This window comes from Thermobia domestica, chromosome 1 (genome assembly GCF_964235325.1).
Source record: "Thermobia domestica chromosome 1, izTheDome1.hap1.1, whole genome shotgun sequence".
Classification (NCBI taxonomy): domain Eukaryota; kingdom Metazoa; phylum Arthropoda; class Insecta; order Zygentoma; family Lepismatidae; genus Thermobia; species Thermobia domestica.
The window spans coordinates 43,783,887-43,811,751 of NC_137454.1; the positions used below are offsets into that span (position 1 = coordinate 43,783,887).

The following is a 27,865-nucleotide window of genomic DNA, read 5'->3' on the forward strand; positions in this document are numbered from 1 at the left end:
CCGGGGCCTGTCAGGCCCAGTATATACTTTAAATGCAGAACACTCAAAATTCAATGTCTGTTGCCGCATACTGTTCCGACTAAAGGTTACAATAGTCACGTGTTCAATATATAATTATGTGACAATTTGATCTAATATTTGACAGGAATTTCACTAAAGTTATACGGGGCCTCCTAGGCCCCGGTTGCCCGGTTACGTCAGGAAAAGATTTTCAAATTAAAAAAAAAAAAAAAAAAACATTAGCTTTACCAACTCGATATGTTCATGATTTTAACTTCGACGAAAGATAGAAGAATTCAGTATTTTATGTCTTCGAAATATGTATGGTTATTGAGAAAGTTTAGAAAAATGAAGCTACTGGGCCTGGGATGCCCCGGTTGCCCGGATAAGGGTTAAAAGAAGTTCCATTCGTAAATTAACAGACCTCCTAGGCCACTGGCCATGTTTAATATATTTCTATAAGAAAGAGTTAAGGCCATCATAATATAATTTGGCCAGATGGTTTTGTACATTGTTTCTATGTCCTATACTATATTCTTCCAATGCCACTGCTCTTACAAAAACGTTTTTGTGTTGCAGTTACTATCGCATGGATACTATGACGTACCCCTGAACACTAGTATGTCTTTAGAGAGAATCTTTGTGTGGAGTGTCAGGAAGTACTGTTACACAACATATGTGGTGACAGATGAAGTAGCAGAGAATGAAGCACACTCCATACCAGTTGATTCCAGGAGATGCAAGTTTCCCACTGAAACAGAAGACTTAACCAGTTTCAAATATTACAGTTACACTGCTTGCATAGCTGAATGCAGGTCGAACAAGAAAATGGAACTTTGTGGCTGTACAAACTCTATAACAGGGTTTCAACAAAGTAAGTATGAAATACTCTCTATCTCTTCTTTCTTCTTTAAGACACTGATAGCTAGAAATTATGTGAATTTCTTGCTTCACTAGAAACAAATGCGCTGTTGAGATGGTCTGGATACAATAATAAAACCCTGGTACTTCTCATAGACATGGCGTAATTTTCTACCAGCTCAACTGACAGCTCTTACAACCCAATTTATTCTATTGCTACTGTTAGAGTTGTAATTTTTAGTGGAATGCTTCTCACGGCGTCCTTCTTGCGAGTCTTTCACTGCTCACGAGCAGTAATCACACATTACGTCAGTGGAGACACTTTTCTAGGTCAAAATAAACATGACCATACTGCAAACAAATACAGAAGTTTTAGACACAGTAGAACACTGTACACATTACCGACACTCTTTGAACACCTTCAGATGACACATATTCACACCCTTGTAAATATTGTGTTGTCGAAGTATATCTCAAATGTATGTACAAAATAGCAAAATTGTATGTCATTTGTTTTCGAACTGTTTGCGGAGAAGAAGTGTTTTAGATGTGTCATACTACTGTTTTCAGAGAATGAACGCTTTGGGACACGCAAAGCACACTTTATAAATACACAGTTGATATATATTTCTCCCTCAACATCTGTACTAAAAGTGTTTAAATGCTGTTTTATTTTTTTCAGTGCAGATAACAGGGAAAATGGAGGTAAGGTACCACATGGGTAGGACACTAGATAAAACCTGTATGTTCTAAAACGTTTTTAGACTCTGAAAAGGATTCCAAGTCAGTGGAAATATTTGACGGTAGACGGTAGATATTAGCAACAATTAGCTGATACTAAATTTTCAGACACTCCCGAACACCACAGTATGGTTTTAGACATTTTATGACCAGACTAACCTAACATGTCAATACGTTACTTAGGCTCCAGAACAATGAGGTAAACATCCACTAATGAATCTTATTTTAACTTGGAGCGTGATTCTTGGCATCTGATAATCGCGTGTCCCAAGAAAATGTTACAACACAGCCAACGTTGTTGAAAGGTATCATTATTATTTAGAAATGCTGAAATTGTTTTATATTGTTACTAAACAGAAGTAATTTATCCCATTTAGCTGAAACGTAAAGTATAAAAAATAGATACATCAGCATTTTGTAGCCACCGATATCAAAAATATTATTAAAAAATTATAATCGAATGAGATCATTAATGTCTGTCCTGATTCGAATCTCAGAAGACTATTGTCGACACAAGTCTATGTCGTTACATTCGGAAGCTGAGCAGAGGACAATAACAGGCTGTTTGCAGGGTATCATACCATCGTTGGAAGATGCAAATTGGTGCATTTTTCTGTATCATACTACCCTTTTCTTCTACTAAGACTTTGCTTACTTTTCTTAAACATCAACTTACCTCATAACCTGACATCGGTATCCATGACCAGAAACTAGGAAGAGGCCGGAGACCTATGACAACGAAGTGTTTGTCCGCCATGTAAAAAATACATATGTACAGAGGTCAATTATCTGAGAGAAAGACAATAACTTTTGCTAGTAACTCGCCTGCAGTTCCTCGCTTAGGGACCAAAAGTTTGGTTGAGCTTAATCACCATTAGAGATACAACGAACTAGCTGGACTTAATTTCTTACAAAGTACTTGGACGCCATGCACTTCTATGGAAGCCAGATGGCCTAGATAACACAACCGAACCCAGAACTCTAACATCAGAAACAAGACACTACTGAGACTAACGATTGTTAATATGAGTTGTTAGGGCATTTCTCAGCCTTTCTCTACTTCCGTCATTGTTTTCAGTTTTTGATTATTTTTTTTATCAAGTAATTGTCTTTTATGTAATTGAATGACCGTGCAAACATCTAATTTAAGTTTCTAAATAGTTACAACTAGTGTTCTTTGTTATCTTATTCTCGATTCTAGTACAGTATTATGGTAAAATACAATATAAAGAGAATACAATGTAGAGTAGAGTATCTTTGAAAAAATACCCTTATACACTTTCCACAAGTGCTTCCCACAAGAAGAGACAAGACGAGACAAACAATAAAGATTTATCTTCACGCCTTGCGGAAGCTTCGTTTCGTCCCGATTCTCGATGATGTCTTTCTCGTCCCATCTCGTTTCTTGAAATCCTAGTCTTGTTTCGAATTTCGTAAATTTTTGTATAAATGTCCTGTATAATGTAATATATAGCCTGATTACTTTCTGCATTTCATCTACAAGGTATCAGAATTCTTTCTTGTTACGAAAGTCCACGAAGGGCTTGATATAACAATATTTAGCCCATATTTTTTTTTATTGGAATGTATTGTGTAGTTATTCGTGTACCTTAAAATGTTGTTAAATGCTCTTTATTGTGTTCGCGTAATTACATTTTCAATTTGATGATTGTATATTATAAATCATGCAACAGTACTTGAGATCTAAGACTTTGGTGAGTTAATGCTGCTCAGGAGACTAGATAAGTTTCTCTCATCGTCCTGATTCTCGTTTCAAAATCGAGACGAGAATTGCCATGTTTGTCTCGGATCTCTCGGAAAACGAGACGAGACGAAAAAGAATTCGCCATTTTGTTCACTTATATAAAGGTAACCAAGTAAGTTTTGTCCCTTTCGTGAGTTGAATGCAAATGGAGATAAAGCGAAAGACGGTTGTTGGTGTGGGTGTATTCAACATATTACCTGGATTTGATAGTTCAGTTACACCGTGAACTTGAGTGAGAACAGAGTGAACATGGGACCTCCACAGAGCGTCATAAGGATGTGTATGCTGTACGAGTACAAACTGAGGTCAAACGCCGCTGCAGCGGGGCGGAACATATGTCAGGTTTTGGTTAAGGTGCCGTGACTACACGGACACGACAGCCGGAGTGCAGCGGTGGTTTAAGAAGTTTAAGAACGGTGGCAAAACACTCGAAGACGTACTACATACCGGAAGGCCAACACATGTACAAAATGAAGATCTTCAGGCAGCAATTGGGGCGAACAGTGGTCAGACATGTGAAGAACTGGGACTACAATTCAGTGTGAGTGGACAAACCATCCTGCAGCACCTCCTTCAACTTGGGAAGCACTGCAAGTTGGGTCGATGGGTCCCACATAATTTGACTCCGGGCCAGAAGGCAACTCGAGCAGACACTTGTGTTTCTTTGCTATCTCGGCTGAGGAAGTAGCCATTTCTGGAGGTGTTGGCATGTGATGAGAAGTGAGTTCCGTACGAAGCTCCACTTCACCGTCGTTATTAATTAGCATCCCATGAACCTGTTCCAAAACAACCGAAACCAGCACTGCACCAGAAAAAGGTCCTCCTGTGTGTTTGGTAGACTGGTCGCGTCATCGTGCATTGGAGCTGCTACCAGCTGGTTAGAGCATCAATGCAACTGTTTTCTGTCAGCAGTTGAGCCGTGTTCAAGAAAAACTCAAAACTCTGGAGCGAGCACTTCTGAGTCGCAAAGGGATTCTCCTGTTACAGAATAATGCTAAGCCCCACGTGGCTAGGATGACTTGGGACACCATTCTATGTCTTGAAGGGGAAACACTATTGCATCCGCCATACTCTTCGGATATTGAACCGGGTACGTATCTTCCAGGTACGTATCAGTTGACATATCGATGTTCGAAAGTGATGGGTGAAAAAACGACAGTACTTTCTTGATTATCTTTATAACTTAAGCAAACCACAACTAACATGAACTCTACAATCAGTTCTGAATTATTCAGTGAACCTGGAAAAATTATTTCTGAAAGAGTTAAGATTAGTAATGAGGAGAGATTATCATGTAAGTACCACACATCTCACCATATCCTGTGATGTTTGCGCATGTACTATATGAATAGTAATGTTTGCAATTTCATTTCTGGTGGTATCGTGCAGTGTATCGAGTGTTATGATTTTTTGTTATGATTGTTGTTATAATTCCTTAAAAGTTATAAGATAATAAAATGGTAGACAATAAAATTGTTTCGCTTGGATACTCTGTAACGTCACACTTTAGTTATTTGAATGTCAATAAACTACATGTAGAGAATAAAGAGCAGGCAAAGAACTTGGAGTCGAAAACGAAAAGCCGGAGGTTGACAGAGAAAGAAGAGCATTGATGGTGTAGTTGATGGTTTTGCGGATACGTTACTCGTTGAACTACCAGGGTAATTCGAAAAAACGTTATGTTATCAATGACATACACTAGCAGATACAGAGTTTTTATTATACACATTTGAAAAGTACAACATTACATTACTCATATTAACTGTTCAAATTGAGGCACTAGTCATAACTTTTTACAAGACTTTGAAATTTCTTCTGAAAAAAAAAAAAAAGGAATGAAGCCATCCCCTACTAGCATTGTAAAGTGCATTGTCATTGTCGAAGCGGTGCGACACAAACCACAGTTTCATGTGTGCCTGGAGAGATGGTAGTCGCTCTGCGCCAGATCTGGACTATAAGGAGGATGATCAAAAACATCCCACTGGAACTGCTTCCACTTCTTGCCGCATCGTGCACGTCAGTTCGTCCATCTTTAAAGGTGCGACACTATTCATGTAGGTACACCTTCACTCATCATTGGTCAGTAAACACCATGCAGTTCGCAATGAATCGCAGCTGTCGAAAGTATCTTCGCACTCAGAAATTGTATTACCCCACGCACTTCACATTTGGCGGGTTTTCTATTGGAGCGTTCATTTTGAATTGTTATAGCGGACGATTGAACTGCAACACATTCTTCTCCTTCCACGGCTCACTGCCTACTGAACTAACACACGCGGTATCACAGGACTGAGGTGGCTCTTCCCGGCCATTTCTCGCACAAGTGCAAACTTTGCTTTTTTTTTTTTTCGAGTTGTTCTCATACAACTAATTGCACTCCGGCAACACTAATTTTATTCCAATCACCTAATTGGTTCCTTTACCTCCTTTGTTCAACCTGATTTGCACGCTCGTTTTTCAGATTGTCAAAGCATGCTTCTACGTCATACAGGAGTTAGTTAGAATGAATCATGCTACACATTCTTTGCAAGGTATTGTTGATTTGTAGATCCTAATAATGTACTGAAGTTAAAAATTAAACATCTGTTGCAATTTCTGTTCTTATTAGTTACTTTGTGAATAACTACTTCCAGCGTACAATGCCTGAATTACAATCTTAAAATAATTTAATTAATACTTCTTGTATTTATTTTGCAGCAAATCAACGACAGTGTGATTTGAAAGGTTTGGAGTGCATACAGAATGTTACAGGTAAGAATTTATAATTGATGAGAACAAAAAATATATTTTTTCTATTATAGTCAGAAATATCTTCAATCCATTATTTGCTAGAAGTATTAAACTAAAGAATGACAAATCTAATAACACTAAATTATGGTAAAGTAAGCGAAATAAATGAAATCAAGTTATTTATAATGGTCAGAAATCTTCTTGGAGGTCTTGATAGATATAATTTCACTAATAGTAATAGATTTTTTTTAAAATTATTTTTTCGACGGGCCGAATTTTTGACGTTAGTTATTTTGGTGTATGGAATCCCTGATTAGAGTTGTGACGCAGGATCATGAAGCAATTATAATAGAATGCTACCTAATGACAGATGTAATGGATTACCAGCGACGTAACGGAAATTAGGAGGGAGTGGCAAACGGGGCTTGTGCTCCGGGCGCCGGATTAGGGGCCACAAAACTGGACAAATATATATATTTTCACTATAAGGCAAGGAAAGGAGTTTTAGCAAACTAAACATCATTAAAAAAGAAAAAAAAAAGTACCTCAGGTACTTAACAGAATAACAAGGACTTACCAACCTTAGGATCATATGCATGGAACATAACTTAGCTCCAAAGCTATCTTTAGAGGACATATGTTTTCACTTGTCCGAGTATAATACTCGAAGCAACAGCTTGACTGTTTGTCACAATTAAATATTCTATTCTAAAGCAACAGATTGTTATGTCATTCTACACATATGCACATTCTGATATAATTCCAAAAACGTTGTGATTTGCAGTTATTATGATAAGGCTATAAGAATACCGTTTTGTCTAGCATAGTATTCTCAGATTATTTGGCAATCAAATACTAATTAGTTTCGTGTTTTATCTTGTACTAACAATTAAATTATGTCCTGCAATTTTAAAATCAAGCATCAAGCTTTATCGCTTGAAGAAAAAATGGGATAGGAAAATTACTATATGATGCCAATATCAGATGTAGTTGGGGAGCGTTTTGGTTTGATTGATTAGGGGGCGGGGCGCTAAGGCGAGTTCTTGGCTCGGGCAACAACTAGCCTAGTTGCGTCACTGTGGATTACGGCCTAGAAGCCCAAAGATGAGAGCTGATGTGTTTACTAAAATTTACCTAACATACTTTTGACGAACAATAATCCTTTTGTACTTTGTTTTGCAAGTAGTATGAAACTAGCCGTTCAGATGCCAAACTGATTAACTCCATCAAACGAGATTTTGCAGTGGTGATCATTTTAGTAACTTAGATGCAATGGGCCTTATGCAGAGTCGTTTTGACGTCTGATTAACGCCATACTACGAAATTGACTAACGGATGGTTATCAAAATAGTATTCAGAGTCTCTGATTAGGACGTAGTATTTGACGAAGTTAATCACATGTCTCTAATTAATCTAGATCAGAGGCTAATATTTTACCCACGGTTTAGCGTGCGACACAACATTTCGTATTTCGCATTTCATGTATTTTCTTTTTTACAGACTACGCATGCGCTGATCTACTTTTCCGTAGTTGCCACATTTATTTTTCTTACCCGATGCTTTTGGGTTATAAAAGTTAATCATACCCAAATCAACTTTTTAGTTGTACTCAAAGCAGACTCTGAATACCAAAAATTGCACTTTCCTTAGTAAAGAGCTAGTATGCCACTAATTAGTCGGTTACAGTGGCGGAGTCAAGGGAGGGCCTGGGGACAGGCCCCCTTGCTCAAAATCTTGGCCCCCACACAAAGTGATACTGCTATGGGTCGAGAAACGGTGAGTTGATAGTGGCGTAACCTTCGAGAATACAAGTACTGTATTCTCGAAGGTTAGGATAGTGGCCACAAGTGAAACTGCTACCGATACATCTCTCGAAAACAAAGTTACCAACTGCAGAATACTGTATGTTGCAATAGTCTGCGTTCCGAGTAAAAGGTCCAGGCTCGTTTTTGTTTGTAGTACAGCAAGATCTAATTCGTCGAAATCTGTAAGGTGCATGCATTGACCTCACCATCTGAACGTTCCTTTTAACCCTGTCCGTTATCTGACTATCTTCTTTGTTTTCGACAAAGAACCAGAAAAAAAAGCAAAATCAGTAGACATTCTCATTCGCTTCGATGTTGAAAGTCATACTAAAATAAGATATGCTTACTTTAAAAATAGCATACACTGCAGTCAAACATTACACTCGTGTTGGACGAAAGAAGTCTTCTACACAAAGTAGTTAATTTACATTGATTATGGCGACACAGAACAAATGCATAGCATCCATTAAATAATTTGGTATTATTATTATTATTATTATTATTATTATTATTATTATTATTATTATTATCATTATCATTATTATTATTATTATTATTATTATTATTATTATTATTATTATTATTATTATTATTATGAAATATTATGAAGCCGTCTTATTTAATATATAGTAAAAGAAGAGACCAGAAGTTTTAATTATTTACCTCATTCTCTCTGTTGTTCGTATCTCAATCGTTCGAGAAAATTAAGATACTGAATACTATCAACACCGACTATTTGCTACTGATACTGGTTCTCCTTCTAGACTACCTTTTGGTCTTGTCTGTAGTACTTCTAGTTTCATAACGCTCTTGGCTGTGGCAACTAAGTAGAAACCTTTTGCTGCGATGTTAATAAGCGATACTAGCAATCTCCAAGGAAAACGGAGTCAGCGCTTGGTTGACCTATACTACTAACTAAAGCCTAGAGAAATGAGGCTAACAAAAATCAGTGATTCTTTATAAATAAATCGGTCAGAAGTATTTTCTTTTAAACGATTTTAAATGTAGCTTAATCCCAAAACTACTACTACTAGAGAAATTCCGAAATTTATCACAGAGACAGTGCTACAATCTCCTGATTACTAACCATCAGGTAAGATACCGAGATGATACAACTTGGTCGCGGCAGTAGTGCTATTTTGTGTTAAAAGGTAGTTACTCCCATGACCAGGTTGTATCATCCTGTTATCTGATGTTCAGTAATCAGAGATATATAGGTCTAAGGAGTTTATGGAACTGGTCCACAGATATTGTATTCAGTAAGTTCAGTCAGTGAATGTCCATTTTTATTATATATTTATATTTGTTCTCCGTCAAAATATGCATTTCTGAGATAATAAAGCATTTGAGAAAATTACATTGTAGGAATTATGCAGAACAGTAAATCAGTGGTGACATTAATTTTCAACAGGATATACTAATTAATGCCCTTCCAAATCTAATCTCAAAACTTACAATATTAATTTAGCACCGACTACAGGATAGTAGCGTTATTTCAACTACATGTGAATTTATTTTAAGGCTTTGCAACATCCGAGACTCAGAGGATAGAAATAAGGGAAATGACTCAATAGGGCCATAAAAATTTTTCTAGTGACAACGAGGAAGAATCTTGGTAATCTCCTCAGTTGAAATATTTATCCACGAGGGACTGATCACACCATCTTCAGAATCTTAAGCTGATGTTCTACCGCTGAGCTTTGGCCCTTCGGTATGAATTTCAAGTGTTTGTGTATTTGAATTCACGTTAAATTCTAAAAACTAGTGAAGGTAAACAAACACAAGAAAGAAAAAGGCCATGTATACTTCCTTTCCTGTAAGGAGTCCCGATTGAAACGTCTGTCTAACTCTGTTTGGTATTAAGGAAAAAAAAAAAAAAACACATTCCCTCTTTTGCTTCAAAGAGTGCTCACTTCATAATTTTAATAAAGTAAAGGCACATTCATTACTTAGTTTTAGAGCTCAAGGATAAAAGTAACAGAAATAATTGAACTACGGTCCGATCAAAACAAGATGCTGCAACCGGGACAGTTGCCCCGGCCGCCAGCAAACTAATCTGTGTGTTTATTGGTGTAGATGTAGATGAAGGGGACACTAATAGCAAAATTTGCCCTGGGCACCAAATATGTAGTTTCGTCACTGATTGGGCTGCCATATTTTTAGAACATGAAATCTGGACATTTTTTCTGAAATATTAAAAATACATGATAAATATTAGCAGTAACTTTAGGGTGAAACTTAAACTTCAAGAGCAAGGCTTATAATTTAAAGTGGGCTGGAATGGCAAATCAGTGTCCTGTTAGAGTTCAGTTCCTGTTTCTGTGCGACGTTTGTCTCGTAAACACTTTTGTCCTTGTATATCACTTTTTACTTTATTATTATTATTATTATTATTATTATTATTATTATTATTATTATTATTATTATTATTATTATTATTATTATTATTATTATTAATAATAATAATAATAATACAGTTTATCTACCAAACAACTGTTTACATTATTATGCGTTATTAAACCAAATCTAGAACATGTGATATTTATTTAGTTCCATCATTCCATGCGGCAAATTAGTGTGATCTGTACGAGAGGAAATGTTTTCGGGCTGCTAAAATTTGAGATAACTGCTGCCATGCTATATAACTTTCAGCTTTGCCTTATCTCTAGTAGATGCAGACATGTCTGAAGGTTTGAGTCTTGTAGATTCACTAGTTCAAACGCTGTCGAAGATGAGGTTTGAAGAATATGACTTAACGAACAACATTCGAACAAGTTTGTCAAGAATATTTGTGGGTGTGCAAAGAAACTGGTCTTGAAATTCCAGAGCCGGAAACAGATAGAATATAGGGGCTCCTCGTGGAAACGAACTAGACATTCGCCATCGAAATATTACAAATTCATTTTAGATGAATCTCTTCCTTCATTAGAGACAAAAAACGAATTTTCTAAGGATAATAGACTAAGATTCATTTTTCTGCCTACTATTTATAAGGCAATCACAGAGAGAAAAAAAAGCTTTGGATCATGTAGCAAAATCATTAGATCAATCACCATTCTACATAAAAAGAAAGTGAAAACTTTCTAAATTACAACATTGTGGATCGTATGGTAGAGTATTATGGAAGCGATCTGGAAATATTTAACTGTGAACTCAAAATCTTCCCAAACACAGTTAAGCTGTATGAAGACGAGAGAAAACCAAAATTGATCCCTTGATGAATTTCGTTGATCTTTGCGTCTACAAAAACGAATTCCTAGAAACCTAAAAGTTGGATATCAATTCTGTAACTATATCAGTTTCTAATGCTACATGTGAAAAGCCATTTTCATGTTTGAAAAGATTAAAGACATATAGGCAATTCAATGACTGATGGTAGTTTGAAAAACTTAGGATTACTTTATATTAAAGAAAACTGCTAATCGTTAGACCTTGAAGAAGTTGTTGATAAGTTTGCTGCTGCCCACAAGAATAGAAAGATCCTCTTTTAAGTAGAGGCATGAACCTATAAGTTATTTATTTATTTATTTATTTATTTATTTTACCTGTAAAAGTGTATTTCTCTGCTTCCACTTAAATCAACCAGCCACACATATTTTAAAGCCGTGATTAAATTACTACTTACTTATATTGGAAATCAATTGTATTAATGTATCCTAGTTGTTTGAAGTAGTAAATTCTTACATTTCCATGGTAAAAGAGTAAAATCATAAACAAAGATGAAAGCATTCACCTTGAACGAACACACACACACACACATATAGATAGATATATATATATATATATATATAGATAGATAGATAGATAGATATAGATATAGATATAGATATAGATATAGATATAGATATAGATATAGATATAGATATAGATATTTATGCGTGAAAATTTTTCATTCATAGGAGATGGCCCCCTCAAAATTTTCTTGGGCCCTTCATTGGCCTTCCCTGAAAAACATTTTAGTTACGCTACTGGTCGGTTACTAACGATCGATTAACGAATTGTCTCTCAATACCGCCCAATGTATTTAAATAAGAGTGATTAGAATGTTTACGCATTCTAGTGGCAAATTATTACACTATAGAGTTAATCGAGTTTAACTGAGTTATGATACAAAATAAAACGTCTCTGAAAAAAATGTATCTTTTTTAAGTAAAAAATATGTATAACTAAAAAAAGGAACAAAAAAGTGGAGTTAATCCGTTTGGCGTCTGAACGCCTTATCTTAGAATAGGTGGAGAAAAAAGATAATAGTTTCAAGGGGTATATCTAGGAACATTTCGCGTTTACACTAATTTGCTACTTAGTCATCTGTACACAAGGGCGCTCATCAGGGGGGCAAGGTGGGGCGCTTGTCTTCCCCCCCTAGAGGAAATTGTACTTCAGAATATCGAAAACCCAACAGAAGTTTTACATTAATTACAGCAAAATTTGAACCTATATTTGAAACGTCGCTTATACTTGCCCCCCTTGGAAACCAGAACATGGGCGCCCTTGTCTGTACTAGCAATGATTCTTTGGTTTATTTAGAGTTTAGCATCCCGTTCAGCAAACAAGATTATATGAGATGTGGACCTACAGACCGAAACCACATGAGCTCCCACCGGGAATTAAACTAGGGCCTACAGCGCCGAATGCGCGTTTAATCGTACAGTCACTAGGAAGTCCTCTGTATTAGCAATATGTAGGAAGCCCTATTTCATAACTTGAAATATGGATTATTTTTCTTCTGTTTAAATCATTTTAGTCATCCTAGTTTGTACTCAGAAGTCTTACAGTAATTTTGATTATAGTAATAAGACGAATAGTGCCATCCATGCTTTCATTGCGACTGGAAGCTTAAGGGGAAAAAACACTATAATCTGTCCTAAATGTAGTATTCAGTCTTCATAGTATCACATTTGGTATTAATTGTCTTTGACGCCTCTATGCGAATGTTTTATTTTTGAAGATATGCTACGTCTTCCAGGTGTATTACTTCATTTAAGTAATTTAAGTTACGGAACAAAAAAGAAAAAAAAAACTTTCCTTTCTTTGCATAGATTTTATGGTTTAATTGTAGTTCAGTTGAAATCTCATACTCACTTCTAAAATTTTGTTCAAGTTTGTTTTAAAATTATTCGTTCCGTGGCTATACCTTACAGGTTAAAGAGGGTTTCGATGACAAGAATATATTAAGAATCGAGAGAATTACGGACATCATATTGTCCATCGTATATCAACGTAGTCTGGGACCGATCCAAGACCTTTTGCACCAGAGGTGAGCATTTTACTACCAGTGGTGATTGCAGATTTTTCCCCATGGGAAATTTTTAATATACCGGAATAATACCTGAATATAGTGGTTATCCGCATAATCACGAGTGGAGACATATCCGGAACAGATGTGGAATTTTGGAGCTACAGGGTGGAATTTTACCTCAGCCCACTTTCTGAAATCATCACTGTTTACCACTAGGCTCTCTTCCGTTTCGATATCATTATTGAAATATAGCTTTTTATTTTGTATCATAACTCAGTTAAAGCATTGAACATGAAATGCATTTTACAATCAATTTTATTTTATATTAAAGAACAACTCCAGCCAGTGAATTCTCTGCTAAACAAAGAGAACGGCTTGTACTGTAACTGTCCAAGAAGTTGTGTGGAAATGAGTCTAATTCCTTCACAAGCTGCATGGTAAGTCTTGTGATTTTAATCAGTTTGACTTCTTTTTGTTCTAAAGAAAATCACTTAACAATATAGTCAATATTAAACAAAATTGTACTTTAGAGTTTCAATTACTTAACTATTTATGCACCGTTTAATGTTCTTAAAACAATTCACAATTCAGAAAATAAGCTTACTGTAAAATCAGAACATTTAATTATGTACATTTATGTTGGGAATTATAGAAAAACGAAACTGTAAACAATTTTTTTAAAAAAGAAGTAACGTTGGCATCAAACCACAGTATAGGAAATATTCATGCAGGTAAATACATTATTTAAGAAATATAATTATAAGGTTTGAGCTAAGCTCTATGCTGCATCTAGATAAATAAAAATAAAGTTTATAGATCAGAAAAAGCAAGAGCCTTAGGAGGTACCGAAAATTAGCTTGGGAGTAGAAAGTAAAAAAGAAATAGTAAAAAGTTCACCCAGTTCGAGGTATATTGCAATAGAAAGATCCGTTGAGTATTACTTTACATTTACAATGGTAAAATAAATATAATGCTTAAGACCTTGTGTCACTTCTATCAAGAAGGAGTTATAAGACAAAGTTATTTGAGTGCTATCAGGCTGTTGTGTGGTGTCAGAAGGATCTCAAATAAGTGTAAAGATTTAGTTTAATTCTAATTCCTGTTCTCTAGTTCCTAAAAGTTGTCTGATAACAACAAATACATCTCAAATAAGTCTGAAGATTTATTTTAATTGTAATTCCTGTTCTCTAATTTTCAAAAATAATCTGATGACAACGCTCAAATTGTTAGCTTTAGCTGTGTCTGACAAGCGACGCTCTGCCTAAAATGTTCACATGATCTTTGACTATAAGCTAAAGCTTGGACTAAGCTTTGACTAAACTAAGCTATAAGCTTTGACTAAACAAAAGTTTGTAGCACACGCTATGGTGGAGGCGCTGATTACTAATACATTTTCTCAATGTAACTTTTTCTCATTTTCAAAATTTTATTTATTGCAATTGTTAGTTACTACAGTCGAAATGTTCTCCACTGTTCTTCGCTATCAATCCCTCACATGTTTTTGAATTTTAAAGGATAGCTTAAAGATAGGAAGATTATCAAAAATTTCGAAAGTGCCGAAGTTATTTTTTTGGAAAATATTAAAGTAATTAGTTATTGGTTTCTAAAACTTTCGTATAGAGCAGAAACTTGGATGTCTGGAAATTATAAGTCGTAAACTATGCAATCAGATTCCTGGTCTATAACAAAAGGAATGGCAAAAGTTCTTTAAATAGTTTTATGCTTGAACTTCATATTTAAATGATATACTGACGTTTATGAGCACTTTTACTTTTTTATATATGACTATATCATAAGGGAAAAAGCTGAGCTGATTTTTCACCATCTCTTGAATGAATTCTGCATTATTACTGAAATACATCATAATTATTTGATATTTTTGTTACTCTTTTGTAGCACGGGACCAGCTCAAATCGGAGACTACGCTGATCTTTCTGTGCGATACGTCTTAAGCAAAACACGGCGCAGGCTGAAAGTGGTTCGAGGAATGATTGATATATATGGTAAATAAACATAATCAGTAAGGTTTTATCGTTAAAGTAATTTAAAAATGACTCAATATACCAATAGAGGCAAAAGTAAACCAAACTTTTTAAAATATAGTTTGAACGCCCTACGAGAATTGCACTGAAAGTTTCGGGAAAATAATAGAACCCAAGAACATACAAGTATAGTAATTTTTTTTATTGCTATTCAAATACTCCCCCTGTGCTACAATGCATTGTATCATGCATTACAACCATATCTTGAAACAATGATCCCACTCTGAAGTTGGTATCTGTGAAACATGCAGTTGGTACGCCTCGATGGCTTCTTCTGGGGTGCAAAAGCGCTTTCCGCTCAACATGTTTTTGATTGCTGGGAACAAAAAGAAATCACTTGGGGCTAAATCAGTAGAGTAAGCTGGATGCACTGTGACTTCAACGTTTTCCTGGTCCACAAAATCACTTGTGTGCGAACTGGTATTGTCGTGATGCGGAATGATTCGACGGTTGGGGTTGGACTATCTGCTGACATTCAGTACTTCTAGTTGACACATGGTTGTGTATCACTCTGTATTGATTGTTCTACTATTCTCCAGTGGGACAGTTGCAATATGACATAATTTACGAAAAACTGATGCAATCACTTGTTTGGAGACACTGCGTGCACGAACAACTTTGGTTGATTTCGGTTCATCGCGGAACACGCACACAGGAGATGGGGCTGAACTCGGACTTGACATTCTACTCCCACAGTATTTTTTTCCTCAAAATATATGTCATATGTTTGCTATGTTTGGTTGGAATTCCTATAGGTGCTTCAGACGTACGCTGGATTACACATATATACATACGCTTATATATAAGAAACGTTGCTCCCTTAAAAACGGGAATTTTCAAAAAAGAAACACTGAGACAAGGAAACCGCTTGTTTTACATGGAAACACCCGTCTAATCTGTACTATTAAGCAGGCCCCTATCCACGGGGGTCTGGGGGAACGGGTCCCCATAAATTTTTGCTATCCCCCTAAAATTTCCACTGTAAGCTTGCAAATCAACTATAATATGGTGATGACCTATAATATGGTTGGATCGCTCCCTCTAACTTCTACCGCCCCCCCTACACTTTTGGGCTGACTACCGGCCTGCTACTAAGTGACTTCTTTCTATGTGAGAAATTGGTGACAGATACACGATACACACAGGCAAGCACATGCTACTTTCTTTTATTATCATTAGGGCCGGGATTTTTATGTGCCAAAAACTGTAAAATATTTATTTTTATGTGCTAAACAATGAAAAAAATATTTACTAAAAATTAAAAAAAAAACATTTAACAAGAAAAGGCATGAGAAAACGCCCAACATGAGAAAAATAAATACTGGTATTCATCAATAGCTCCTATTCATCAGATGTCGAAATTCCATAGACATTGCAGTGAATAACTAACGTCTTTTCCAAATTGTCCATCGTAAAGCCATGCCTATTGCCACAGAATAATGCCTCATATTGAGAAAAGAAACGTTCTACATCACACGATGTTAATTAACCTCGCGTATTTTAAAAGGGGCATGTCACGAATATTCACACCATTAACTTCATTTGTGTTTTGGCCTTCAAATACTTCAGATATTTTACATAGGGTTTTAAACTCAATGTTAGCAGAAAGCGCATTCAGTTGCCTCATATAGTACTGATACTACATCACATAAACCTATGCACACCCGCAGGGCTGTTGTGGTAAATTCAAAGCTGTAAGAGTCAAACTTTGGATCGTGTTTGAGTTTACTGGTATCCACCAACAATATGATAAACAATAACAATTTAAAAGCATTTAAGTTTACTTATAGAAGCACAAAACGTTGTCAGATAAAGTGGCTTTTTTCGCCACTTGAACCAAGTAAATGTAGGTTTTCTGCGCTGTGAAAGCAAGAGTCCTTGGAGCAGCGGCGTAGCGTAAGGGAACGCCGGCATGCCCGGCATCCCCTGTTAATAAGAAAAAGTACGTATTTCATTATATAAAAATTGTTTGCTTGTAATTATCACAATTATTTCCACTGCAATCTTCTGGCGCGCTCTCTCGACTTACTTTGACAAGAGGAACCTACGCATGCGCGTCGCTCAGATGCACATTTTCTGTCTTTCCTCCTGTCGTATGCTATTTTCCTCGGGCTTCCAGGCCTATTAAAAGCATCGGGGTTTTCGTCTGCTTTCTGTTGAATGCGCATGCGCAATACTTCCCTTCTCACTCCTCCTCATCCCTTGCAACCCTACATTTGCTTTAGATATACGCTGGCATATTCAAGTATTTCCAACTGTATATATTTTGAACTAAGCTATAGTTTCTGAACAGAACGTACGAGCTCTAATATAAAGGAAATAGAACAAAACGGAAATGGTTAGTTCAACGCATTTTTGAAGCATGCCGGTTATGTAAATAATAGTATTAAAATAGTTATGCCTTAATCGTAACTAAATGCATCGTAATTGTAATCTTCATCGTAAAGGAGCTCACAGACATAGGCATAAATTTAAAGCATTCTGTAGAATTACGGTCACCGATCTGGTAGGACAAGAGAGCCACCAAGAGAGCCTCTCCGTGACTCGCAAAGATTGTGCCAGGGCCCTTCAGTCACTGGCACAAATCCCGGGGACATAAGGGGAACATGTTCCCTACAATCTTGTCCCCCCCCAATAATCCGATTTGAGATTGTGATGATGATGATTTCTATCCGACTGCCACAAAGGAAACTGATGTCCTTTGACTTGTTTCATTTTTAAAAAAGAATCGTATTCTTTAATATTTCATTGTCATTAATTATTAGTAGTCTATTTTCAACTATTTGTTTAATTCCTGTAACAATTCCTATAAGAGTATTGTTGCGCCAAATATAGACCTGATTGATTTTCTTTCATAGTTTTGGGGAAGTCATTATTTGTATTGTTATAAAACAAATGTCCTAAAATTTTAATGTGGATCATTGTGGATGCGTAAGAAGAAACATGTCAATTATTATTATGCAAGTATTCAAATTTCAGAATGTGCTCACGGCACTGAGTTGTAATAATGATATGTACCACTATTTCATCTACATCATTTCGTATATAACATACGAGTACAACAGGTTTACCTCAGAAATCTGATTCGTCTACTGTAATATGAGTCTCTTCTCCCCTCCCCCCACAATGTGCCCTCCTGCCAATGTTATAGACAACTCTGCTCCCCTAATCCTCCACATTTTGAACATCGTTAAAAAATGAAAGGATTTTGGGAACAGTCTCACTCATCCCACGAACGTTGAAGACAGATTTGCGCCCTTGACTTTAGTATCTGGATACAGAAACAGGCCCCCAGATTTGGTTTAAGTGTTTTGTATTTACATCTTCAAATGATGTATACACTCAGGCCCATATTCACGAACGGGCGTCTGAGTTCCGGACCCAAGATGACAAATTTCTAGGGGCGATATATATATATATATATATATATATATATATATATATATATATATATATATTGGAAGAACGAGATTGACGTGTGGTATGTGGAGAAAAAAGCCGCCCACGAGAAAGAAATGAAGGAAACGATACTGGACACAATGTTCATACAAAAGTGGAGCCTAGTTTTCTCGTCACAACGGTAGTGGCAAGAAGGAGCTGAAACAATTGGTTATTAAATTCTAACGTAATCCACGCATTCGCTTCTCTATGCCCCACTAGACCTCCAATTAGGGGGGCTTCCTCCTAAATTTTGTATAACCCTATATTTCTATTCGGAATAGCTATGTATTGCTGCTTGCAGTAGTATTATATCGTACAAATGACTAACTTTGGCATCCCCCTTTCGGAATATCACGCTACGCTACTGCCTTGGAGATACGTAGTCGTCAGCTCGACGCTTGATTATCTTTACTCCCAGGATGACTAAGTACCCCTTTAAACAAGAATTAGATGAATCTCTTGTTACACCTTATAGAATAGAGTAGGGCAAGAATAAATTTCACCTCATCAGTGATCGAGCATGAACATCTCATTCATAGTATTACACAGATTTGACTACATGGCAACAGTTCATATGGAAGTTTATTATAATATATTAATATGTAAATTATAATGTATTTAAAGTATCTAATAAAAATACGATTCCTTAAGACAAAGTACTAATTTAAGGAAAAAAAGTCCGAAGTTAAAATCAAAGAGTAGTACAGTGAAAGCTATGAATTAAAGACATCGATGGAATATAGTTCTTTTGCCCGCAAATAAGAGGTGTCTGTTTAAGAGATGTTACATAAATGTAGACTACCCACAGTCAGTGTAGTAATTGTATGGAGTATATAGTAAAATGTATCAGCTATAAATGTAAATATAGCTGTATGAAAACACTGTACTCAGTACTCGAATTACTGGAGAAATGAGGAGGACATCTTTTCTGTAAAATGTTTATTTCAGCATGTACTGCAAAATATAGTACTTGAGTGGTGGTAATTTACTAGTCAAATACAAATTAAAAATGAAAGTAGATTCACTGAAAATGTAGTCAGAATTAACCAGTCATGATAGTTTGTGAATGTAATGATAGAATAAACTTTACAATTGTTGTTGTTGTATAATCGTGCGAATACTGGTTTCTGATCGAAATTTTCTTGCTGTTTCTAGATCATTACTTGAAGACTTATTTTCTGTACTAAATACGTATGAGCTAAAATTAATTTCTGTCCGTTACGAAGAGATTACTAAAACGTTGATGACAAAAACAAACTGTGCGTTTCCGTATCTGAGAGTGCCCGTAAAAGAGAGTGTTCTCTTCCTATATTTTTGCTAGTCCACAAAAGTTTGTCTATGTTATGGAGATATCTGCTATTGAGAGGTGTTTGTTAAGGTTATTTCACTATATTGTGCCATGATGTGCCATCAGTTTATAGCTCAGAACAATCTCTAAATACTCATAAAATGAATGTAACATTGGCGGTTGAAACTGATTCTCAACACGGTACTTAACTGTAAAAGTTATGGTTGAATTTAAATAAAATTCAAATGTTTCAATTTTATTAAAAAATTACTAGTTGAAGGAAAGGTGAGAGAGACAGAAAGGTTTAAACTAGAGCCTGTCTATTCCACCTGCGCCCTCGGAAACTATACCAACTATACTTCGGCCCCACCCCGGCCATCCTCTGACGGATGAAACCCTCCCTTTGCTTAGGGAAAAGAAATGAATGACCTCAGCTGTGTTGCCAATGTCATTCAGTCGCTTGGTCTTGACGAGTGAAGATGGTAGGCTACTTAGAGTGGCTAGCAAGACAGAGCACAGTGAAGTTCGTGAAATAACTCAATATGGCAACGCTTCCGCATTCAATAATTGAAAGATGTCGGCCGCAGCAACTTATTCCTCCTCTTTCCAGGGAGGTACGGGAAATCACATATGGACAGTAGCGAAAGCAGGGTCACAGTTCAAATAGAAAGACTCTATAAGACAAAACATGAGCACTAGCCTGAGAATTTTAACGAGACTGGTGTCGTCCTGGTCATCTGGGTTGACAAATGGGATGCACTGGAGTCAGCCAACAATTGGATCCCAATCCTGTTGAACTGCTAGAGACGTCGAGTTCTCTTGTCACAGTGTGTCTTTAACGATGTTCTCCTTCATCTACATTCCACTAGTCAGGTGTCTAACTCAAGTGAATCTGTGGTGAAGAATCTACAGAATTGTATTTCCAAGACATAGAGTTGGACGTTCTCCAAATGGTGCGTTCCGCTTTTCACGACGGTCCTGCAAATATCCAAATCTAGTGGCAAATGTGCCGTGTGGACGTGCCTTCCGTGGTTCTGCTCAACAGTAAAACGATGAATCTTCATTCGATCAACTAGGAAGCATCAGGCTAGGCGGAAGGGAATGCGGAAAAGCAAGAAGGAAACTAGTCGGGTTTATTAGCAATTTCATTAATAGCGATTGAGAAATACATGCTTATCCAAGCCGTCTACAAATGTACATCATAAATAAAAGTTTTGTTTCGTTGAAATTTAATAGTTCATAATTCTGTTAAGATTTAGTTGTGGAGAAACGTAATAATAATAAAATTGAATTTAACAAATTGAATCAAGAGTTCACACAATTATACATTATCTTAAAGTCACTTCACAGTTATTTCACAATATCAAATAATAAAATGATACCTTATCATGTAAGTTGGTTGATTTACCGACTACCATTTTAACAAATCGCTCCACAGTCGAATGGAGTTGAAGTAGCACCATATATGTGTCAAAATTTTACATAACTCAGGTGGTACAGAATCGTTATGTTAAATTAAGACAGCTATGTTCTAACTGTGCATAATCGTTTGATCTAATAGATTCCAATATTACTCTTGCCTTCTGTCTTGGATTTTCTCAGATATTTCTATCATCTTTATCTTTCATTCCGTACTCTGTATCTCCTTGATATTTCACACATCCAGCGTAACTCTCTCATTAAGCAGTAACATTCAATCTTTTTTCCTGTGCTTTTTTATTGAGATGTTTCTGCTCCGTCGTTGCTGGCTTAACTATAGTTTTGTAAATCATCCCTTTATTGTTTACGGTGATTATATCGTAACACAGAACGGCACACACTTTCTTTCAATTTTGCCATCCATCTTGCATCCTGTGTGTTATTTCACGTCCAAATCACCATTCTCGGCAACTAATCAGATTAATATTTAAAATGTTTCACTATTATTATTATTATTATTATTATTATTATTATTATTATTATTATTATTATTATTATTATTATTATTATTATTATTATTATTATTATTATTATTATTATAGTGTATGAAGCAGGCAAATGTTGTCAAGAAGAACTGTGTCATTAGTTTCAAGTTTAATATAAGTCCTTGGAATTAAACTATAGTTGCACATTTAATATAACGTATATTCATTAAAAGTTACATGGCTGTATAATTTCCTACACAAGTAATTTATTTTATTTTTCACTGTAGTACTTCCATAGGTGTAACAGAAAAATCTCCCTGGTATGATTTCATGCACCTGTCTTGATAGAAATAGTTTCGATAATAACGACCTGAATGCAACATAAACAACAGATATATTCTTACTGCTATACCATAATGCACTTAGTTTCTCATCATAAATATATCTGTTCCCTACTTACCTGTTCAGCAAAACTGATCATTTACGATTCAGACGACAGTTCATGGAGTCATCAAAGAATTAATTCTACTAACAAAATCTAAATAAACTTTTCAAAATCCTCAGCTCCCAGTGTACCTTAAAAAGTACACTTTGGTTTTTGTTTCTCGGATACCGCATAATTATATGTCTTTAATTTTGTAACCTATTACATAAGAATTTTAGATTGCTTAAGTTCGTATAATTTTAAAATAATGTTGGCTTTGTTTTCTTTATCTGCCAAGTTTAGCTAACTTTCCTCCTGGAAGCTAACAAGTTAAATTATGGGTTTCATTGTTTTGAAACTGTTACAAATTGGAACGGGCATAAAGTGTCACAGAAACTTTGTACTGGGCTGAAAGTGCCACAGAAGGTAGCACGTACTCCGATTAGAAAGTTTTGGTCGCTATGAGTCTGTGCAAATAAGATATCAGATTCTTAGGACTCAGAGGACTCTCGATTTAGCTTTTCTATACTCATTTTCCCAGGATACTTTGCGGCCGGTGACGTCACCTGGAGGTATCGCGGTATTTTTCAAGAGAACAAGTAAAATACTGCATAAACAATTACGCTAGTGTTTCAAGATGGGCAAAACCCATCTTAATTGTGCAGTAGCTCATTGTAATAACAGAGGATGGAATACGAATGAAATAATATTCCATCGATTCCCTAAAAATGATAAACTTCGAAGAAGATGGATTTCCCACTATACGTGAAAGGACACTTTTAATGTGGATAACACACGAATATGTTCTGCTGACTTTTCACCATAGGCTTATCAAAGGGATTTTGAAAAATGAGCTTCTAGGTTTGCCTCAAAAGAAGTGTTTAAGATATAACGCTGTTCCCTCATTATTGATACCAAACTGGCATGGGTAAAAAAATAAACCAGACACTAGTCAAGTTGAAATACAGGTGTGTAACAACAATATTTTGTTTTACTTTTATTGGCATTTGTTTCTGAGGGCATTTGTTTCATAGGAGTTTATGTACACAAAGAAAGTGCAAGGGGGTACCAACGAGAATAAAAATGTATACTCTCATATATTCTTTAGTTTAAATGATATTCTTAAGTTTTGTTGAGTATCTGAATCATTATTCTGGCAAAAGTGCAGTTTGAGCATAACATTCGTAGGAAACTATTACGAAGCTACCCTAACCTAATCTTGTCTAACCGAATTGTACCTGTTACGTACAAATCACATTGATTTCATTCCCTTTCCAATGCCACATCCTGTGACAAAATCATCTGTTCTGCTCAACGTGCGCTCTTACCGTTATTCTTATAATAGAAGGACTGGCCGTGATAGGGGGCTAAGTCGCAAAAACTAAATTCCGAGTAATCAAAGGGTAGAGTGTAGGACAATTGCAAATTTCCCTCTGTGAAGATGGTTCTTTTATCTATGTTTAGTACTATAGATACCTGTGTAAGTTGTAACCTGTAATACATAATGTAAAGTGTTTTGTATTAAGAGTAATAAACGAATATTAGTAATGTAAAGCAATTAGTTTGTAGTGACGATGTTTGGTTAATACACACGAAATACAATAGGTTAGGTTAGATTTCTAACCTAACGTATCCAAATTATGTTAGGTTAGGGTAGATTAGATTTGTAACGTGACCTATCCTATTCTAACCTAACCTAATTTGTTATTACATAATTGGAATCTCTGAATATTTTGAATTATGTATTTTATTACCTGAAATGTTCTCATGGAGAGGTTGGTTGGTTGAGAAGGAGTTAACCGTCAAACATTGTTACAATGATTTTTATTTATATGAATAGAAATTGCTCCCTCTTCCCCTTAGATTTCAGAAGCATTGGAACATATTTTCCCTTAAGTTTAATGAGGAGTTTATATACCGAGTTTCATCTTTCTAATTTGATAGGCTCGTGAGATATTATATTTTAGGCACAAATTTTGAACCCCTTCTACCGCCTTAGGATTCGCCCTTTAATCAAAGTAATGTGATAAAAATCTTAGTTATACCAGGTCAACTCATGTACTAAAAATTATAAAAATCTGCCCGAATGTCTAGGAAAAGTTAGCGAGCAAGCATTATATTCATTTTTATTTGTAATTAATCATTATTGAGGGTATTGATTTATTTATTAAATACGAGCAGAGAACTCATTCGTTTTATTTGGAAAGACAGGGTAGTTCATAATTATGTTGTTTTGAATCAAGTTTTACGAATAAAGCGCGAAGTGGAACAAGCAGGCAAGTGAAAAAAAACCTTAACCGATACCTCCACATGACGTCATTGACAGGGAGCCAATCAGAACTGGGTTTACCTGTTATTTTATATACCTTGCTCAGGACTCTCTTGTGGCTTTTGCAGCAGAAGTGTAAACATCGGATTAGTGTGGGGATGCGTGGAGGAAAGGGGTTTAGTGGAATACCTTAGACTTTATACAAACACCTCATTATACAAACAAACATACATATATACAAATTCTTTTTACTTAATTTATTTTCACAAACTTCTTACTTTTCCCAACTTTTCTGCTCGCACCATCTGGGCAACTGAACCTCTCTCACTGCTAGAAATCTTTTCCGATTTTGTCATTTCAATTTCTACCTAATTTGGTCAATTTATATTTTACTCGATTTTGACTATTACTGATTATGACCTAATTTCAGTTCATATCTAATTTTATCATCAAATTTTTAGTAGTTCAGGCAATTGGACATTTTAGTTGGCCATAAAATGCAAATGGCGTCCAATGCCATTTATAAAGTAATTACAATTTTCAAATAAACAATTCAAATAAATACATGTTTAGCACACAGAAATGAGATGTCCGGTGCACCTATAGAAAACACCGCTAATGGTGATGAAGACAAGACAAGACTCTTTTATGTTCACTTTGTTGGAATAGTCTATACTCTAGTTATTGTATACTTTTATTTGTTTTGTATGAATTCTTGTACTAATTGAATCACTATCTCATGGATATACTAATGTCGTAGAATAAAAGTATCAAGTATTTTTTTTTATCAATATGTTATTGTTTGGGCAGTGGTGACGCCAAGTTAAGTCAAAATTTTACATACAAGGAACGTAAATAATTGATTCTAAACTTCCATATAATTTGGTGCAAATTATCAATATTAGCTCAGTTCTCAACTCCCCTTTTAGATTAATCTAATAGAAACAAAATATATTTTCAATAATTTTTATAAATTTGCCAGTAAACCAATCCATTCAATCTGAAGTTTTATGGGGAAGCATAAAGCAATTCATAACGACGTAAGTTATTTTTGAACACTACCTGTATACATTGCTTGTTAATTATGCCAGGTGATGATTTAATAAAATACTGAAAACCATGGTATAAGCAGTAATATCTTTGTAGATTATCTTGTCAACAAATATACGAACAGCATTCTTGTCGTGCTCACTTTATTTACGATATATGATTTATAATGTGTATTCTTTAATTTCAGTGTCCATTGGAGGAGTATTCAGCCTGTTTCTTGGAGCAAGCCTAATGAGTGTAGTGGAAGTGGTTTACTTTTTGACCATTCGACCAATTTTTATTCTGGTTAAAGATGAAAACTGAAGACTTTCTAAATACAAGTGGGTAGTAACAATTAAATTAACAAACTCGAAACAAGGTTACTAGCTCTTGTAAAAGAAGTCTCCAAAACAGAGAAACTGAACATCAGAAAGATATTATTTAAATATTCCCAGAGGAAAATATTATTTTTAAAGAAAGAAAACCAAGAAATAAAGTCAAGACCTACAGGTGCCATAAACTTATCAAGGGAGAGCAAGGCAAGCCTTCTTTGTACCTCCTGGTTATAGTGGAAAACAACTAACGTATGTAACGGCGATGTTATTCGATTTACTGAAGTTCGTGTATGGTCGGTAATGACCTCTGAATTCGGACAGCTTCACTCCTGACAAGAAAATTTGGGTTAGTTTGTAATTGCACTGTGCTTCATAAGAGAGTACATGGGTTAAGCGATAGAGCACAAGCAAATGATGCGAAGGGTCACTGGTTCGGTCCTATGTTACGTCAGATTATGGTGGATAACACATAACAATTGTGTCCCTGGGACTTTTCGAGGTTCTCCTGCTTCCTTCTACATTTTCATTCTACAATTCACGTCATAATTAATCATTTTCATTAACCATCCGTGTCAGTTAATGTACAGAGCATAATCGTGAGATGTTAAATATTTCAGTCAGTGGGAGGTCTTCAGGCTAGTCATATTGGTAAAACAACATTTTATTACAACAAGCTGAGGAACGGAAACTTAAAATATGTACTGTTTCTTGTATATATTTGTAGTGATAAAATGTGTACTAATTTACTTACTTTGCAGCTATACAAGATTAATTTTTACGTATGTGACTTGACTTAAGAGTATGATGGATTTCAGTTATGATAATTTCATACCATTCTGATGAAACATAGGCTTGGTAGAAGAAAGAAAACGTATCAGAATCATCGGCCTAAATGGAATTCACACCATGTCTTTGTGAGCCTTCTCAAGTTTGTTTTTACTAGAATTTTACATTATAGAACCTAACGTCTCAAATTGCTTAGTTAAACTAATCAAGCCACACTATGAAGACGAGTAAATCATAAATATAAATGTGTTTGCAGAGAATCAAAGCAGAAAATAATAATTAGAAAAGATAACAGATATCTTGTACTAGTAGCGGCCTTTGAGGTAACGTTTATTTTCCTTGATTTTCTTAGAAAATATCAAGTCTATTGTGTACTTGGTACCACTTTTAACTTCCTTGATCAATAAAATAATCTCGTCTTAAGCTACATAATCATCTATGACCGTCCTTTGTGGGTTTATCGCGAATATGACTATTTCCCTCTCTATCTCTTGTTTCACTTACTCCAAACTCGGGTTTCGTGGCTTCCAGCGCCCAGAAAAGGTCATCGTAAACCATACAAGCAGTCTCCGTCTCCACCGACCGCTGGAAAGATACCGGGGAAGAGAAGAGTACTTGCCGTAAAGATTAAAGAATAAAACAAATAATCTATAAACCGTTTCAACACCCTGTAAAGTTACGAGTGATTACGGCTAAGAATTAAACGTGAGATTAAAATTGCGAGTACCATGTATTATGATTAAACAAACAATATACAATAAATAAACTACAAGCAAATTATATATTTAACAACCTGAGCGCTCAAAAAAATTACTTTACTTTTACTTTTTATTTTCTTAAAATTATTTACTTTGATCAGATGGCCTTTTCGATTTATAGGAATGATTCTTTCTCAATTCTACTTACAGTTTGCGCTAGCGGCAAGGAATGAGAGTAAGGGATAATTGTATAACACTCGCGTTTGGCGAAAACACTGACTGCACAAGGAGGGTGGGGATTACGTTAGCCGCAGTTTCCTCTTCTGGGCTATCCTCTTCTCAGAAATCTGGTTCCCAACTCCAATCCAGTAGTTCATTTGCCATACGAAAGAAGAAAATGCATCCAACTGCTATACTGCAGACAACAGGGTTATCGTTTGGAGGTGCTCCTGCCAAGGTCCACTGACTGCATCGAATTACGTTTAAAACTGGCTTACTAGCCTTTTTC

The 27,865-nt window shown here is 35.6% G+C and overlaps 1 protein-coding gene across 1 annotated transcript; it reads left to right on the plus strand.

Moving 5' to 3' along the window:
- The first annotated feature begins 590 nt into the window (after positions 1-590).
- On the plus strand, positions 591-26,484 carry LOC145666020 (sodium channel protein Nach-like). Its single transcript, XM_081733126.1, has 5 exons — positions 591-874; positions 6,065-6,118; positions 13,473-13,578; positions 15,038-15,144; positions 25,747-26,484. The coding sequence occupies exons 1-5, from the start codon at positions 622-624 to the stop codon at positions 25,860-25,862; spliced, it is 636 nt and encodes a 211-aa protein (XP_081589252.1). The 5' UTR covers positions 591-621; the 3' UTR covers positions 25,863-26,484.
- The last annotated feature ends 1,381 nt before the right edge of the window (positions 26,485-27,865 follow it).